General features: G+C 40.3%; 1 protein-coding gene across 1 annotated transcript in view; it reads right to left on the bottom strand.

The window, feature by feature from the left end:
- The window catches only part of LOC145405872 (adhesion molecule nephrin-like), a 378,905-nt gene that overhangs the window by 2,530 nt on the left and 356,657 nt on the right, over positions 1 to 19,718 (bottom strand). Inside the window, exon 15 of the mRNA XM_080277129.1 lies at positions 17,122 to 17,305. Coding sequence (XP_080133255.1) covers positions 17,122 to 17,305 — 184 coding nt within the window. The remainder of the gene's footprint in view (positions 1 to 17,121; positions 17,306 to 19,718) is intronic.

Genomic DNA, 19,718 nt, shown 5'->3' with positions numbered 1-19,718 from the left:
CGTCAACTACCAAGCCTAAGTATGACTGGAATTTACCTTTGTTTTCTACAGCTACCTACATAATTCATCCAGCCAGTTAATCATTCATCAGTATTTTTGCTTCATCAGCTTTCGTATCTCACCTAACACATTCACTTACTACAGCAGTCTATCTTTCTCACCCACACATTCCCCTACCCACAAATTCATTCATGTACAGATACAGCTTTAATGTTTACATTTCTCTTCATATCCATTTTCTTCTAGGCAATATCATCGAGGCACATACTCTTCTGTATGTTAAGTTTTGGTCCACATCTTTCACGAATCTCTGTGCATTGTATCTGATTCAAGCCAAAGAACTCATCTATCTATCTATCTATCTATCTATCTATTGCCAGACGCCTCAATCCCGTTTGGGGTGGCCACAAACAAATCGCCCTGTCCCCCGCCATTTCACTGCCCTGCTCCCAACTCACACCCCCCTCTCTCATATACCTCTCCACCCCATCCCTCCATCTCATCCTCGGCCTCCCCCTCCCTCTTCCCCCCTCCACCTCACTCACATACACTCTCTTCGTCAGTCTTTCACCCTCCATCCTCTCCACATGGCCAAACCACCTCAGTGTGTTCCTCATAACGCTTCCTATCACATCCACATCCACACCACACCGCTCCTTTATATCCTCATTCGTCAGCCTGTCTCTCCATGTGACTCCACAGGCTCCTCTTAAATAACTCACTTCCACTGCTCTCACTCTTGACTTGTGTCCTTCCAACAACGTCCAAGCTTCACTTCCATACGTTAGAGTTGGTATCACAATACTGTCATGTAGTAACTTTTTCACTTCCATGCTCACTTCCCTGTTTCTTATCACTGCTTTCAAAGAACCAGCAACCTTTCTTCCCTGCTGTACCCTTCCAAGCACTTCACCCTCCAAACCTCCATCCTTACTCATCACACTACCCAAGTACTTAAACGTACTCACATTTTCCAATTCCTCACCATCCAACCTCGCTGTACATTCACTGACTTCACCTCTCTCAAAGACCACCACTCTACAGCTCCCCACATTCACCCCCAGACTCCGTTCCTCACACACTCTCCCAAACTCATCCACCAAGCCTTGCAGAAATCAGATATATATATATATATATATATATATATATATATATATATATATATTATCCTTGGATGACGGAAGATTTTCCAGAGGCGAGTAAAACAATGTGTCGGAGTACATATTCTGGCATGGGTCTTATTAAGACACCTAAGAATAGGCCTCCCGTGCTGGAATGAGTAAATGAGAACAACGTCTAACTTATCTATTTTGAAAATTCTCTCCTATGCTGTTTATATATCATCCAACATCCAATGCACTATAACCCTGTGTGTGTGTGTGTGTGTGTGTGTGTGTGTGTGTGTGTGTGTGTGTGTGTGTGTGTGTGTGTGTGTGTGTGTGTGTGTGTGTGTGTGTGTGTGTGTGTGTGTGTGTGTGTGTGTGTGTGTGTGTGTGTGTGTGTGTGTGTGTGTGTGTGTGTGTGTGTGTGTGTGTAGCACAGCCAAACTGGAAAAAGGATTTTGATGAAACTTGGCAGGACGGTTGGAATAGGTTCCCAGATGGATCAGTTTCATTTTCGTGCTGATTGAAAATATGTGAAGGGGTGTATTTGCCACTAACAGTCCTCATTGATGTTATAAATCGCATATGGAGAGAGAGAGAGAGAGAGAGAGAGAGAGAGAGTAAAGAAATGCAAACAGCAACAGATTTGTTGGCCTTTTCGTGGGTTTTTGTTTAAGGGAAGGATATAACTAACAAGGCCATTTTATCAGCTATGGACAAGGCTAGAAAAACAGGATAGCTTTCCCCTACCCATCAAACCCTCCACCCGATACCAGCAGGAAGTAGTGAGAAAGATCACCATCCATGATAAAAAAGTTGACATGGAAATGTCACAGGAAAAAAAAAAAAAGGGGAGGGGGAGTCTTAATCTACACTATTTGCCTGAGAAGGAAAGTAGCATTCTGTCAACGAGATGCACTGAAGTTGTGCTGCTGTTTTATCTTTCAAGTTCTTAGAGATGAAGTTATATTTGCCACAGAAATGTATTATTTGGAAATGAATATACTTAGCTGGGGGATATTTATAAGATACTAATCCAAGCTAGTTTGAAAAGTTAGTATTGTATCAAAGTTCACTACACAGGAGGGCAATATATTCCAAATTATTACTATTAACTGAAAAAGAAATGCTTAGTTGAATGTGAGAAAATTCATTTTTCAATAATTTTATGCCCATTACCTCTACAATAGTTAGACTTATCTACTGAGAAGTATTTATCAATAGTCATAATATCATGCATTTGGAATATTTTTGATACTTGAATTAAATCTCCTTGAAACCTGTGTTTAGTTAAAGTAAAAAGATTCAGAGCTTCCAAGTGTTCCATTTATGGTTCATTTCTCAATCTGGGTTTCATTTTAGTCATCCTTTGCTATACTGTCTCAGCTATATATATATATATATATATATATATATATATATATATATATGGTGACCAAAACTGGACACAATTCTCTAAATCTGGGTGCACAATAGAATTATACGATGCTGGGATGATACTTTCATATACATATTCCAATGTTCTACCAATGCATCTAATTAGTTTGTTGGCTTTCTTAACAGCCTCCACAAAGAGGTTGCTTAGCTTATGATCATTTACTATACATCTCAAGTCTTTTCATTACGGGTGGTATAATCTAGTTGAATATTGTTCATAGTGCAACTGGCTTTCTCGTTTCTACTCCAGTGCTTAGCACTTAGGATTTACTAATATCAAAATTCATCTACCATGTTTGGGCCCAAACGATGCAGTCAATCGATGCCACTCTGAATTGCCTGCCTCTGTAAAGATTTGTGTGCTCTGTTTCCAGCATTAGTATTATCAGCAAATTATGATAGTTTACACAATGAACCCTTGTCTATGTCATCTGTGTATATATCAGAAACAGAATAGGACCCGGTTCTGAGCCAGTGGCACTTCACTTTTAATATCTTTCCAGTCTGATTCTTTACCTTTTATTACAACTCCCTGTTTGCATCCTGTGAGCCAAATCGATTCATCCGAGCACAGTGCCTCTCAACCCATGTGCCCTCAGCTTCTGAAGCAGCCTTTTATGGGAAGGTTTATGAAATACTTTTTGAGAATCGTGATGGGCAGTGTCAGCGATCTTACTGTATATAATGAATATGTCATAGATGAAAACTAAGAGATTCGCAATGCAAGAGTGATTATTCTGAAAACCATGTTCTGATTCACTGATGAGATTATGTATTTCTAAGTGCTTATCAAACGTGTCTCTGATAATAGTTTTTAGTAACTTGCAAATCACTGGAGTTAAGTTTTCTGGCCGATAATTTTCTGGTTGTGATTTTATGCATTTTTTTTATATCATGGTTCCATTTACTAGTTTCCACTCATAGGACATCTTAATATTCTTTGTGATTTATTGAAAAAATCAGCTAATGGCTTTGTCATTTAATTCGTTGCTTCCTTCAGTATGTGCGGAGATAGTTTAGCCGGCCCCAGTATTTTATTCACTTTATATTCACCATTGGCAAGTTGTGCATCATCTTAACTAACAGTAATGTTGCTAATTATGTTACCCTCTTCTACAACAGGAAATGCTGAAGGAATGCAATACAGGATGCAAAGAATGTGATAAAAATTTTAGCCATCTACGTGTCATTGTTGCTATGCTCCTTGTTACGTGACTAGTGGATCAACTGTTGTTGCTATTAATGTCCTGTTTATGATGTAGTTGAAAAGTTATTTAGGGATAGATTTACTAACAAGAGCAACATCAGCTTCACAGTTTTATTATTATTATTATTATTATTATATGCTTTATGACAAAGAGCATCAACCTTATTTTTATTAGTGTGATTCTTTGTGGCATTACAATCATCGTGTGCAAGATTTTCAGCTGACTGACAGTGCTTAAAATCTGTATTCCAACATTTGGATTTAATATTTTTAGCTGGCCATCTGTTTTGGACTGGGTTACATACCTTGGCTGCTTTACTGACAATGTCCGTGAATAATTTCCATGCTCCATTGACATTAACTGTTTGAAGAATTGGATTTTAATAACTAAATCTAATTATTATTATTATTTTTTTAATCAGCTCTCTTGTACTCAGAGCATTTTCTCATAACTAGCCAAGACATTGTCATCACTGATTGTTTAGGTAGAATGTGACCATACAATGGTCAGTAGTACTAAATTCCTCTATTATATCATTACTTGCTAAGTTTTCCAGTGTGGCCAAACCAGATCTAATGTTTCCGTCTTAAGCTTGACAATCTATGAGCTGATACAATGATACAATGAATTTTCTTGCAAGTTGGTGTATAAGTTCAACCCTGTGTGTGAGCACTGGGCCAGTCTCACCAATTGGCAATCAGTAAATTTAAATCACCGAAAATTATGGTATTCTGGGTGCTACATATTTCGGCAGCTGGGTTATACATTTTACTCATAGTGTTACTAGACTGTGCTGGCGGATGATGAATTAACTTACTATTTTACTATGGGATTTTTTCCTGTGATGAAGATATACACTGTCACTGTTATCAGCAGAGATCTTAGAAATTATGAATCAGTAAAGTCCTACTTAAATGTATGAGAGTACTGTACACCACTCCAGATTATTATTTTTCTCACTGCTGAAAACATTATAACCTAGTATGGTGTATTCTGCAACAACAAAAAATCGTGTTCTTCATTATTGAGTCACTATTATGTTGTGCCTTTTATGTTATAATCTTCAGCAAGAACATAGGCCTCTAATTCGGAATATTTATTCCAGAAACTAAGCACATTCACATAAAGTTTCTTAATATCCTTGCCTTCATTAGTCAGTTTATGACGTCTATATAGACTTGTCTATAGGACTTGTGCTGTGAATTTTTTGGTCAGAAAAAACTTCACTGCATCATCCAACTGATCACCAAGACGAGCAGACCCAACCGAATTTAAGTGTAAACGATTATGTACAAAAAAGAGTCTCATGCCTATAGAAGTAATTCCACGTGTCAGTGAACTCAGTACCTTCTTGTAAATAAAGTGACTCGATAGGATTATACAAGCTAAAAAAAAAACTACTATAGAAGACGTTGCTTGCAACAGTCCTTGGAAGAACACTTGGAATGAGAATGTTATTAGTTTTTCCACTGCAAGTCTGGATCATCCACTTTAACTTATCCAGTGGTTTTGATGGGCATGTAAAGAACACTGGTTTTGTATCATGTCTTGGTAAACTAGTAAAAAAATTTTTGTAGTGTATGTAGTGCAGTAAGAACTTAGCCAACTAAGTGACTTTTCTACATACAAATGTAGAATAGCAGGACAAGTATCGACATATGAAAATTAATGAGCCAAGATAACAGCAAAAATTAACCTCACAATGCAAGTACATGTTACAGTGACCAATAATTTATACATGCATGTACATGTTACAATAACCAATAAATTCGATATGCATGTACATGTTACAATAACCAATAATTTATATATGCACGTACGTTACAATAATCAGTAATTTATATATTTATAATAAGGCTGGTGTGAAGTAAGAAATGAGGAAAACAAGAATTTTAGAAATAATGATCACTATGAATATAAGAAAAGATCTCAGGGATAGTTAAAGTGATCTTACACAAAACAGGGAATGCACTTGCAGGAAAGTTAAAGTGATCTTTTGTGGCAAGTAATGTGTAATAACACTTGGAATTTCTTAGTTCTCTTTTCTACACGAAGAAAGGGTGATGACTGATTTATGGGGCAGCAACAAGGGCCCATGGAGAGAAGTGTCAAGGCCAAATGGGACAAGGGGGAGTGAGAGCAAATGCAAGCAGGGAATCCTCATCTGGATGAGGCAGGTGTGGGGCCTGTAAGCGTCAACCACCAACTTGCCCACTTGTATGGACACAACTTTATGCTACTCACCAAACTGCCTCCATTCATCACCTCCTCCCTCGACAGTGCCTCTACCTAGGGACCTTAGGACACTTGCAATGGAAATACAAAGGATTGTTGAGTATCTTTAAGTGAAAGTTCCAGGTGCTGTAGTCACAGAGCTATGATTGGTTGAAAACAGGTTACAAAAAAAATAATAATAATAATAACATTTGGGAAGGGCTCACTTCGCTAGACCCCCAAATAGTTAAGGTGCCAAATGTAAAAAAAAAAAAAAAAGAAAAAAAAAGAAAAGCCAAACCTTTTTACACCTAACCCCCACAAAAAGACTAATATATTCCCTGGATAACCACACCGCACATGGAGATAATATGTTCAAGACACTTATACAAACAGATGTACTATTTGCACATGGTACGTTGAAAAACTGGTAGGTAGTGAAGAGCACCCAAGACAACCATTACAAGTGAGGTGAAGTAGAAAAAACACATGGTTCTGTTCGGTAGGATATAGAACCTCGGTCTGTAAGAGAGAGAGAGAGAGAGAGGGGGGGGGGAGGTGCACATTTACAGTTCAATGTTTATCACTTCATTGATGCTACAAACAAACGGTTCTATTCAGCAGAAAACTGTGTTAGCTGTGGTGGTGATGGAGGTGGTAACTGTGATTATGGTGGTTGTGTGGACTGTGGTGGTGGTGGCAGTGGCAGTTGCTGTGATGACGGTGATAGTGGTAGTAGCTAAGTTCATGGTGGTGGTGGTAGCTGAGAAGGTGGTGCTGGTGGTGGTACCTGTGATGATGATTGTGGTGCTGGTGGCAATATTTTTACGCAAGGAAAAAGTAACCAAAGGCCAGAAGCCCGCAAGATTATTCCCTCAAAAAAAACAAAAACTAAAACAAGATTACAGAGAACCAAATTCAAGATCAGTTCAATGCATTTTGAAAGACAGGTCACAGGCAGTGGGAAATACAGACAGAGGAAGACAGTTGAAGAGTTTACCTGTCTCATACATAAATGAATGGGAGTATGTGTAACGGTTAACTCTGGCATTAGAAACTTTGGCAGAAAAAGGATGAGAGTTTATTGCTATAGTAGATGGGTGCTACCTGTCCCCCGTAGTGGTGGAGGGATGCAAACAGACAATTCAGAGAAGCAGCGACCACTGAAATAGCGATAAAAAAGAGATAAAGATGCAACAGTGCAGTGAAGATACAGAAGTTGAAGGTAGCCATTGAGAGGAGGAGAAGTAATAAGGGAAAAAGCTTTTGGCTCCATCTTGTTGAGATGAGCTGTGTTGAGTAGAGCTGTATGTGGGAAGAGGGTTGTACTCTATGCAGGGGCGAACAAAACCTGTTTATAGAGTCAACAACTGTACAGGGACAAAGAAAGCATGGAGTCAACTTGGCACACCTAATCTCTTAGAACAGATTTAACAAAAAAGGTAATTTGATCTTTCCAAGATAAATCCCGTGAGAATGAAACCCGACGCATGTTTAAAGATGATACAGGGTTGAGTTGGAGACTGTTAAGAATTACACAGGTCTGGAAAATTAAAGCCATTAAAAACTGTTTTAATTCTGAGTAGTTTTTTTTTAATTGCATTTATGAACACAATAAAAACACATAAAGAGTGTTTCCACCACATCATATTTTAATACAAAATTTAAAAGAAATTTAAATAAAATATAGCAAATTATAAATTTCAATCAATCTATGGAATACTGGTCTAATTTAAATGAAAATGGAAACATTTAGTCAATGTAAATTTTAAAACAAATTCATAAAGGACACCACTAATCGGTATATATTCCATGACCCACATATAACTTCTCTAGTCTTTTTAACTTCCCAATTTTTCTTGCTCCAAAACTTCGTTTGGTGGAAGTTTGTGTACTTTTCCTATGAATTTTCCGGCAGTAGTCCGCCATCATACTGACATCCCAATGTCCCTGGTACCTTCTTTCCACGTCCTTGATATCCTGATTGAATCTTTCACCCTGTTCTTCACTCACCGCTCCAACATTTGGGGGGGGGGGGATTCAAAATCCGAATCCAAAAAATGAACTTTGAGACTCATGTTGCAACCCAGCTCTTTAAACTTGACCAACAAGTTTCTCACAATTTGTTTGTAATTGGGATCCTCATTGTTACCCCCAAACTTATAAATTACTTCTTTGAATGATACCCAAGTCTCTCGTTCCAGATCGTTCATCGTACCATCAAATTCTGCATCAGAAATCAATTTCCTAATATCAGGTCTAGTATGCCCGCATTCGATATAGCTTCGGACAAACTAGGAAACTTTTGTCACAAATACATAAAACAGGTTCCATCATTTGATAGGGCTTTGACAAACTGCTACATTAATCCAAGCTTAATAAGAAGCAGTGGTAGCACCACTTTATCTGGATTCACCAAGCTAGGTCTGATGATGTTTTGGGCCCCCAGATGTAGATTTCTCTACTTGGCCTTTCCTTCTGAACTCAGTCCAGACCCTTGGCTTTGCTGTCCCACTCACAGAGAAAACATGGTAATTTATATACCGTGCCTGCTGAACCAATAAGATACACAGTACTTTCAGGTCCCCACATTATGAACCAACGGTGTTCACTGTAGCTGATTATCTTGAGAAGATTTGCCACATTCTGGTATGTTTCTTTTAAAAGCACAGAATGCGCAACAGGTTTAAATTCATATTTATTACCATTATGAAGAAGTACTCCATTAATGCTTCTTTTAGATGAATCTACAAATACTCTCCAATCATCTGCGTTATAACTTCTGCCAAGTTTCTGCACCAGGCCACTTCTGTCAGTTCAATAAACCAAGACTCAGTGCAATAAACCACTCTTTTCAATAATGAAACTGACAGTAATTTACAAGCACACTAGTCAGCTGAGTCACACTGAGATATGCTCGCTGCACTCTGATACTGGTATGACTCATCACTGTGTTGTGTTCCAGCTATATTCTGGCTTATTACACTGTGTAACAATGAATTTTTTTATTCAATTGTTTTGGTCTTGTTAGACTCAGTTTTCCACGCCGATTCCAATTTTTTTTTTTTTTTTTTTTTTTTTGTCTATCTCTAGACTTTTGTCAACAAGTGATGACTGTTTATTTCCAGTCTTGTTACCGCACACCAATGTATTGGCTGATGTATTGCTTACCACGTCACACACACACACACACACACACACACACACACACACACACACACACACACACACCATCTGCGTCCATGTAGATGTCGTTGATATGACCATTATTGCGTCATGCAACATGGATCGAGTCAGTTCATTCAATGAGCTAGTCTCACATTGCTAGTTTGGCTGGTCGACGTGTTTTTGAGCTGTTCCTAGAGGTGTTTCTAGTGATGAGAATGACCCCGACACATTTTGTTAAGTACAGGGAGAATATATTGGACCAAAGATGACCAAACACAAAATCCACCTTGATACCTAATTTGCTTGTGCATACAAAGCATATATTGGCGTGCCAATGGGTGATCAAGTAAAGGATTGGGCTCCGCACTACACTTGTGGTAGCTGTCACTCTGCTCTTGAACCTTGGCAATGAGGAGTGAGAAAAATGCCTTTCGCGGTCCCAAGAGCATGGCGAGAGCCTTCGAATTACCAAAATGATTGATATTTTTGCATGGTTGATATAAGTGGTGCAAAGAGCATTAAGGGCAGAATGAACATTGTATATCCAAATTTGCCTTCTTCGATATCTCCGGTGTCTCACAATGATGAGATGGCAATTCCTGTCCCTCCTGCAGACACAGAAGTTATCTTTAACCATGAGGACATCGTTGATGACGGAGGGGAAAGTGATGATGGATGGTATGTTGGAGAATGTTCTAGAGGCACTCCACACTTTCCCAATCAGCAAGAAATGGATGACTTGGTCCGAGATTTAGGACTCACCAAGTCCAATGCTGAGCTGCTGGCATGACGTCTAAGTGAATGGAACTTGTTGGATCCCAGTTGCAAGTTGAGTTATACGAATTGCCATGACAAGTTTACGTCCTTCTTGAAATTTTGTGAAGAAATATCGTTGTGTTATTGTCTTGATATTAAGGGTTTGTTCCAAGCCATGGGAGTGGATTACAAGGCCTCAGACTGGCGACTCTTCATAGACAGTTCCGTGAAGAGTCTAAAAGCTGTACTTTTGCATAACGGCAATGAAGTCCCATCAATTCCAGTTGCACATTCTGTGGAAATGAAAGAAGGTTATGAGAAAGTGAAGATTTGTCTGACAACGATCAAGTACTCAGATCACAACTGGGAGGTTTGTGGGGATTTCAGAATTATTTCCTTCCAACTTGGAATGCAAGGTGGTTATACGAAGTACTCATGTTTTATATGCTTGTGGGACAGCCAGAGTGATGCAGAACATTTCGTGAGGAAAGACTGGCCTCTCACATAGAGTCTCACAACCGGCTCGTGCAACGTTCTGAAAGTTCCACTGAACTCCAGGGAGATGGTATTACTATTGTCGCTGCACATAAAATCTGGTAATTCGTGCCATTGACAGGGATGATGATGCATATCTGCATATCCGATCAGTATTTCCGAAGTTGAGCATAGCAAAAGTGACGGCTGGCATATTCACCAGGCCACAAGTTTGAAGAATGCTTGCAAGTCGTGAACTCCAGGGTAAAATGACCAATGATGAACAGTGTGCTTGGAATCCTTCCAGAGCGGTTGCGAAAGGTTTTCTTGTCAACCACAGGAGACCAGATTCCGCGAAGCTCGTTGATGACCCAATCGAAGCAGTCTACTGGCTTGGATGCAGAATGTCAATCAAACTGCACTATCTGCATTCCCACCTTGATTACTTCAAAAGCATCTTGGGTGCGGTCAGTGAGGAGCATGACGAACGGTTCCACCAGGACATTCTGCTGATGGAAACCAGATATCAAGGTAGGTGGAACGAGGCAATGATGGATGATTACGTTTGGGGATTGTTGCGCAACTGTCATCACAGCTACAGAAAAAAGTCAAGATCAAAAGTGCATTTCTAGATACTATGTGGCCTGTATTCCTTGTGATGTTACAGTTTCCTCATTTTCTTGTTATATCCATGATACACACCCAGAAATATATAAATTCTTTGACATTCTCAACATTGTCAAAATGGTAACAAGTTGCAGTTTCTGTCCTTGTAAGATACATATGTTGTTGCAAAATTCCTGTAACACTAGAATTACACAAAAACAAATAGTATATTCGGAACTGACGCATTGACACTGATCAGAAATAGTGTAAAATCAACATAAACCAAAAATTGGTTTAAGTTTGTTACACAATGTTATCAAATAACTGTGTTGTTTAAACATGGATTGTAGCATTAGAAAATACTAAATTTAGACATATTATCATTATAATAAAATATACACATGTAAATAATTATATAGTGCAAAATTATTGAAAAACATATAATTGCAAAGTAAGAAAAGTGTTTTGTGAAATCATATTATGTGATGGAGAAAATGGTTTTAATTTTATAGTTCAACACCGAAAAATATATAAAAATAACATAAAAAACTAATTTTTCAATGTTAGCTGTGTTATAAGATACTCCTACGGAAGACTTTGACCGGCAGATGAAAGAAGTCAGTTTCTGAAGCACTGAAAATAAGATTACTTTTAAACCAGTTGGAGATATGATCAAAATCAATTATTAGGTGTGCCATAGCCTAATCCCTTGTTGGCTGAAGTAACTGTTCAGATGGACGCTGCTGGCAGCGAGTGGAAAAGTTAAGGGTGGAGTCATCATATGAGCGGACATGGTTAGAAGTACAGGTAAGAAGGTCAATGATGAGTAGAAGGAAGTGAGTTGGTGATGAGACAGAACCCTTAGGAACACCACTATTGATAGCTCTGGGAGAAGAACAGTGGCCATCTACAACAGCAACAATAAAACGACCAGAAAGGAAGCTAGAGATAAAGGCACAGATAGAGGCGTAAGAGGGCTGTTTGGAAATTAAAGATTTATGCTGGATTCGATCGAAAGCCTTTGAGATGCCATGTGCAATGACAAAGGTCCTGAAAGAAGGATGACCAGGAGTCCAAAAAGTGGGTGAGAAGATTGCCAGTAGAATGTACCAAAACTCATATTCACAATCGGAAAGGAGGTTGTGACAGGAAAGATGCTTTAGAGTTTTCTTATTTAGAATAAATTTAGAAACTTTTGAAATACACATGTTTAAGCAATTGGGCAATAATTAGAGGGTTGAGAATGATCTCCCTTCTGTGTGACAAGCTGAAAGAGAGCAAACTTCCAGCAAGAAGGAATGGTACAATCTGACAGAGAAAGGTGAAAGAGTTTATCTCGGTAGGGCACAGAAGCACTGTTCATGAGGACAACAGGAGGGACCCTATCAGGCCCAAATTGAAGCCATGGAGGGCAGAAAAATGCATCAACTGAAGAAAGCTGTGATGTTGATGGTGGTTGTGGTAGCTGTGGTGGTGGTGATGATACCTTGCTCCTAAGTGAAGTGTGGTTCAGAAGGGACACTCTTTGGACATGTGTTAGGCAGCCCGTGAAGACTGTGAGGCACTTATGCAATTCTGTAATCCGGTGTGCGTGTGTGTGTGTGTGTGAGTGTGTGTGTGTGTGTGTGTGTGTGAGTGTGTGTGTGTGTGTGTGTGTGTGTGTGTGTGTGTGTGTGTGTGTGTGTGTGTGTGTGTGTGTGTGTGTGTGTGTGTGTGTGTGTGTGCGAATCGTGCAACTGAGACTGGAAAAAGGACTGTTATGAAACTTGCCAGGATGCTTGCACTTGGGTCATAATTGCGCCCATTTCAATTTCATGTTGATTAAAATTTTCTAAAGGGGTGTTTCCCGTACTACTAATTGTCCTCATTGGCTTTACCATATATATATGGAACTCTTTGATCGGGGCAGTGGAAGGTGCAGATGAATAACAGCCCTCATTTGAGCAATAGTTTTCCTCAACTAAATTTTCATCACTAATATCAATATACAATTCTTCTTGAAATGGTGCCCAAACAAGCAGAGGTATAGTTATTGAGCCAGTTATGTGTAATAAAAGAACTGACTGCCACCAGAAAATCATGCATTACAAAATTTGCTCATCCTCAACACACAATTATGACACTTGAAATTTTAATATAAGAATGTAATTTGCCTCTGCTGGCATGATGTATATTACGCTGTGGACAGGTAGGCTGGGAGAAGTGAGTGAGTGGGTGGGTGAAATGAGTGAGTGGATGGGTGAAATGAGTGAGTGGGTGGGTGAAGTGAGTGAGTGGGTAGGTGAATTGAGTGGGTTGCAGTAAGTGAAGTAGGTGTGTGCTTGAGTCAGGTTGATAGGGTTTGTGTGGGTGGGAAGGTGAGGTGGTCGTTGTGGGTTTTTGTGGTCGTTGTACTACCCCAGTATGTAATCAAGGAGACCCATCCACTGTGAGCAAGCTATTGCCTCTGTAGGGCCATCCCGTGCAGTGAATCGACGTCCCCATAAAGCTGACAGTGCCTTGGCACAATAAGGTATGGGAATTTGTGTGGAGGTTTGGTTTCTGGGTGTAAGCCGCACTTGTGTCTCTATCCAGCTAACAGAGGCATCACAGTAAGTTACATGTTATCCTATGATTTGGTTTTATGGTTACCACCCAGCCCTCGAAATGTTTTCCTATGTAACACTAAAACCATTTGGATTGTCACTCACCTGAAGTGGAAAGAGTCATAAATAGCCACAGGAAGGATGGGAGCTATAGGAAGAGAGGACAGACACAAAAAGAATGACAGACATGAAGGAAGAAATAGGCAGCACAGCATCAAGTGAGTGGATGATGGGTGCCCCCCCATATCACCAAGGCATGATGGGTGGCAATGGTAAGCAGAGTGGGTGGACATGTGGGAAGGGTGGAGTTTGTGGGGTGAGAAGTTAGGCAGGCAGATTGGGGTAGATGGGTAGGTGGGGTAGGCAGGATGGGAAGGACGGGTGGGCAGAGTGACTGGGTAGAGAGGTGTGGAGGGTCGAGAGGTTGAGGAGGGCAGAATGAGTGGAGTGGTTGGGTAGACCGGTGCAGAGTGTGGAGTGGGTGAGGAGAACAGAATGGGTGAGTATGTGGGGTGGGTGGTCAAGCAGGATGCCGTTAATGGATGAGCAGGCAGGGTGTGCCGAATGAACAGGTAGTACTGATCGGTGGGTGGGTGGATGGGCAGGGTGGAGTAGATGGCTGAGTGGGGCAGGTGCATGTGGTGGGGTTTAATGGGTGAGTGAGTGAGTGATCAAGATGGGTGAGCTTTGTAGATGGAAGTGTAGGTTATGTGGGCGGGTGCGTGGGGAAAATGCATCCTTGGTTGCAATGATTCCATGTGGGAAAGTGGGTTACATGGTGGAAGTGGGTCCAGGTGGAAATTTGGGTCCAGAGGGTAACAATGGTTCATGGGTGAAATAGGTCCATGGGAAGAAACATATCGACATGGGAATCTGGCGAGTCTCCTTGAGTAAAAAATAATTGTCCTCTTGGAAAATAGGTCCATGGTTGGAATAAGTCCATGTTGGAAAGTTGGTTCATAAGTGAGTTGGATGTCTAGGTGGAAATGAGTCTGTGTGGACATATAGACTGAACAGGTGACAAGGGACCATGAATGAAATAAGTCCATGAGGGAATTTGGTGTGCCCCATGGATTAAAATGAATGGTCCATGGGAAAAATGGATACATGGAAGGATAAGTCCAAGGATAACAGAAGTCATTTGAGAGAAAACAAATCCATGGAAGGAATATGGATCCAGGGAGGGAAAATAATACCATGTGGGAACAGAGGTCCATGGAGGAAATAGGTCAATGGAAAAATTAGATCTGTTGGGAAATCAAGTGAAACGAAAAACATTGGACCATGAAGAAAATAGGCCCTTGAAAGAAATACATCCATGGGAGAAAATTAATTCAGGAAAATAAGTCCATAGGGTAAAATAGGTTAATATTCATAATAGGTCCATGATGAAAATAGGTCCATTGTGAAAACAGGTCCACGTGAAAAAATATCCACAGGGAAATATCCGTCCATGGGGTAATATAGGCACATGTAAGAAATGGGTCCTCGGGAGAAACTTGGTTCACCGGGAAAATAAATCTATGGGGAAAATATACAATTGGATAAATAGGCCCAGGATGAAAATAGGTCCATGGGGTATAAAGGTCAGGGGGAAAAAAGGTCCATGAAGACAACTGTGTCCATAGCGTGAAAATACTCGTACATCCATGAGAGATGATTGGTGGTTGAGGAAATGACCCACAGTGAGGAGAAACGGAGGCAGATTTACGTACAATTATTGTTTAAATAAAATTAGTCATTTATCCAGCTGGTTATAACTCTTATGACCACATTCACGAAGCAAGGGTGGGTGTTTTGGTCAATAAGCACGTGCACGTTTTGTGTGTGTGTGTGTGTGTGTGTGTGTGTGTGTGTGTGTGTGTGTGTGTGTGTGTGTGTGTGTGTGTGTGTGTGTGTGTGTGTGTGTGTTTGTTAACAGAGCAGCTCAAACAGTTTTATCTGCTTTAAAAAAAAAACATAGTGACTCGGTTGTAGTATAGATAATGAGCAAAAACTTTTTTTTAAGAACAATGGGTTAAAGGCCCAAATCAAAGTTTGACCTAATAAAATCAACTTTAATAGCTCTTCTCCAGTTTAGACCAAACTTGGGGAAACGGATGAAGGTAAGGTAGGAAATAAGTGACTAAGATCCCAGAACAACCTTTCAAAGTCAAGGTCACAGGGCAAGGTTAAAGTCCCACCCATGTGTGAATTTGTTAACAATAAAACTAAGTTTTGATCATATTAAAAAAAAATGTGGAAGGGCAAACGGTCAGCAAAGTAATAAACCTATTGTATTTTAAATGTCAAAGGTCAAGGTAACAAGACAAGGTCAACTTACAGTTCTTAACTGATTGAGACCAAACTTTGTTGGTAGGTTCAGGATTACGTTAGAATAATAGGATCAATTCTGAAAGCAAGCAGTCAAAGGTGAAGCTTACAAGGAAAGGATAAAGGCCAAGATCATGGCCGCAGAGCAGGGTCAGCAAAAAATATATCTGTGACTTGAACCAAACTTCCTAGAAGGGTTATGAATCGGAGAAGAACAAGGGAACAGTCTGAGAATAATCAAAATTTAAGGTAAAAGGGCAAGGTTAATGTGCGACCCATACGTCTGTGTATGAACACAAAACTATATAAAACAGTTTTAATCTTCTTTGGATCACACTTCACAGATGAGTTAAGGTTTACCCCAAAAGCTGGTCTACTGTTTTACATAACGGCAAGTAAGTGGCAAGGTCAGCTTAAGCAATTTTTATCCAGATTAAGCCTCACAGAAGGGTTCAGGCCAAAACAAGGTTAAAGATATTCAATCTCGAGAGCAGTCACTCAAAGGCCAAGGTCACAAGGAAAGTCCAATGTCAAGGTCACTAGGCAAAATCAACTCAGTTTTTTACTTGGTCTGAATGGTTAAGGGACAGAAAAGAATAGTCATTTCATTTTAAGAATAATCCGTCGAAGAACAAGGTCACAGGGCAATGTCATACAATTGGTCTTTACAGCAGCTTATGGCTGTGGGTGTTTCGCTCTCTGAGTGTTGCTTCTTTTTTTTTTTTATTTGTTATTGCACAAGTCTGTCAAAAGCAGCTTAACCGATTTTTTTGTATGAAGTATAGTCTCGTTTGATCTTTATTTATATCTATCTATCTATCTATATCTATCTATAGATCAATCTATATATCAATCAATCTATCTATCTATATATCTACACTATATATATATATATATATATATATATATATATATATATATATATATATATATATGCTTATGCTTCCATTATACTATGTAATTTATCATTATATAGCTTTCGCTTATTGAGTAGTAAAATCCAGTCTTCTACTTTGCATTATCATCTTGTTTGACAATGTAATTGTTCCTAAGAGTGCTACATTAGCACTCTTTAAATCTTGCTGGTCTTCATTTTTTTTCTAACTGGACCTCATTTACCTTCACTAACTCTTGTTTACTGTCATTGCTCTATATTGGGCTGATAGTCGTAGTCGTGACCATTCACGACTGATTTGGTATCATAATCAGTCATACTTGCCAGCATTCATTATTAGGAACATGTGTCCTTGTACTTACTCATCCTGTTCTCTGCCGTCTTGTAAGTGAAAGCATTGATGATGACAGGTGTGGAGGTGCCCAAAGCGTTGGTTGCCGCTACTTGTATGAGGTAGTCCAGACCAGGAGTGAGGCCGCGCAAGGTGAAACTAGGTTGTGGTGAGGTTACGTTCACCTGCCCGCGCCCTGTCATTGCCTCGTATACCTGCCAGTACAGGACAGGGGATCACAAAAGGCTATTTAGTTCACTGTCCATCCTCTTTCTTAAGTAGCTCCTGCCCTCTCACTATCTCGTTCACCTCCAATTAGTTACGGGGTGTCTATAAAAGAAATTATCAAATTAAGTGGTGCATGGAGATGGTAAATCTTTATATATGCTCGGTCTCTCCTTAGCTAATTAAAATCGCTTGATAGAAGCGGGAAGAAAATGCATAAGAGCTCATCACACTTAAGTTATAATGGCAACTATTTGCCCTTAATCCTGAGAATTCTTAATTCAGTATAATGGTTTGATAGCTGCATGGGAAAAAAATGTCATTGTAGTAGAATGTTTAACTGAAATGCGGTATATGCGGAATATCTATCTATCTATCTATCTATATATATATATCTATATCTATCTATCTATCTATCTATCTATCTATATATATATATATATATATATATATATATATATATAGGAGGAGTCTGTAGCACGGGCCGAACAGGGTGGTACTCCCGAGGGGAATGGAAATGCTGGTGATAGGGAGAGCTGGAACTCCTGTTTCACTAGCTATCTAACCATCCCCCCTTGCTGACCTTTTCAGTATGATGGAGAGTAGACCAGCATACTCTCCCAGACATTTCCTCTAACTATCTTATGCACTACATCACATGCACTTTACATTTCACACAACATATCCCACTACGTTACTGGGGTTGGCGCCAGCAAGGGCATGCGGCCAGAAAACTTTGCCCCCGCTACCTAGCGGCGGACTTCTGGGGGGAGGCATGACGGGGGTTCTGCCAGCATAGATCACTGGTCCAGGGCGAGATGGGGCTCGGGCCTATGGTAGAGGATACAGGGCACTGCGGTTCCCAGGCTGCTGCTTCCACCCAATAGAGAAGGGCCTGAACCTGGGAGTAGCGCCCCCAAAAGCTGCCCTATCAGTGGGTGTATAATGGTGGGACAGTTGCAGTGCCAAGGCTCTCTTGGAGGGTGTCCCTGCAGCTGTCCTGGCAGGGTGCCCCGAGGCCTCTACCACAGCCACTAGTAAGGTGGTGGGCTAGGGGTCCCGGATCCACTGCCTGAACCTGAGACTGTGCGGTGAGTGGGGCCTGTTGTGTGTCTGTCCCCCTTTATTAATACTATGACAAAATACAAGGATAAGTTTCAAAGCAAGCCTGAGGACAGTAAATCACCCAGGTGGAGGAGGGTGGGTTCATGGAATGTGGGAAGTTTGAGGGGAAGAGCAGAAGTCATTGAGGCATTCAGTAGGAGGTGGGTGGATGTGGCGTGTTTGCAGGAAGTCCAGTACAGGGGTGGATCAGCCAGGAAGATTGTTGGAAAGAACTGTTACAATAAATTGTTTTGGCGGGGGGGGACAGACGGATATGGGGTGTTGGTGTGATGGTTGCAGAGAAATGGGTGGAATATGTTATGAATATTATGAGAGTAAGTGATAGGATATTGGTTGTGAAAATTCTTTTCAGCAGAAAGATAACTGCAATTATATCGGCATATGCTCCACAGGCAGGATTGGATGAAGCAGAGAAAGGTAGATTTTGGGATGATTTAACATGTGTAGTAGGTGGTATGTGGGATGATGAGATAGTGGTTTTGGGAGGGGACTTAAATGGTCTTGTAGGTGAAGCAGCACAAGGTTATGAAGGAGTACATGGGGGATGTGCATATGATATAAGGAATGTGGAAGGGGAAAGGATACTCGAGTTTGGGGAGGCAACGGACATGATCGTGTGTAACACATATTCTAGGAAAAAGAGAGAGTAGGTTCATTACGTATGAGTCTGGGGGAAATAGCAGTCAGATAGATTATTTTCTGGTTAGGAGGGCTAATAGGAGGTTAGTGAGGGATGCTAAAGTTATAGGAAGTGAAGAGTGTGTGCAGCAGCACAAACTATTGATCTGTCATATGGTGCTTAAAGAACGAGTGATGAAAAAGAGGACTTACGTACCTAGGAGGAATATATGGAAGCTGAAAAACCAAGTAGTAATGGATGCCTTCTATAGCAAGATGAGGAGAGTGGCGACTGAACAGGGAGCCGTAGACAGAGACGTTAATGAACAGTACAGAGCCCTCAAGAACAATCTCTTGAGAGTTACTGATGTAATATGTGGTTGGACAAGAGGACCATCAAGACCTAAAGTAAGTTGGTGGTGGGATGAGGGTGTAGAAGCTGCAGTTAAGGAGAAAAGAAGGCTTTCCCAGGAATGGAAGAGGGGTGGTAGTAAGGAGGAATACTTGGCTGCCAAGCATAGGGCTAGAAGAGAGGTATACAAGGCGAAGTCTGAGTCACAGACACTTTTACTTGATAACCTAAATCATGGGGAAAGGAAAAACATGATACTTAAGGTGGCAAATCAGATAAAGAGGGATGATCGAGATATTATAGGTGAG

The sequence above is a fragment of the Coenobita brevimanus genome, chromosome 68 (genome assembly GCF_032717465.1).
Source record: "Coenobita brevimanus isolate Jiangsu-jjx chromosome 68, ASM3271746v2, whole genome shotgun sequence".
NCBI classification, from domain to species: domain Eukaryota; kingdom Metazoa; phylum Arthropoda; class Malacostraca; order Decapoda; family Coenobitidae; genus Coenobita; species Coenobita brevimanus.
This window is presented reverse-complemented; position numbering and strand designations above follow the sequence as displayed.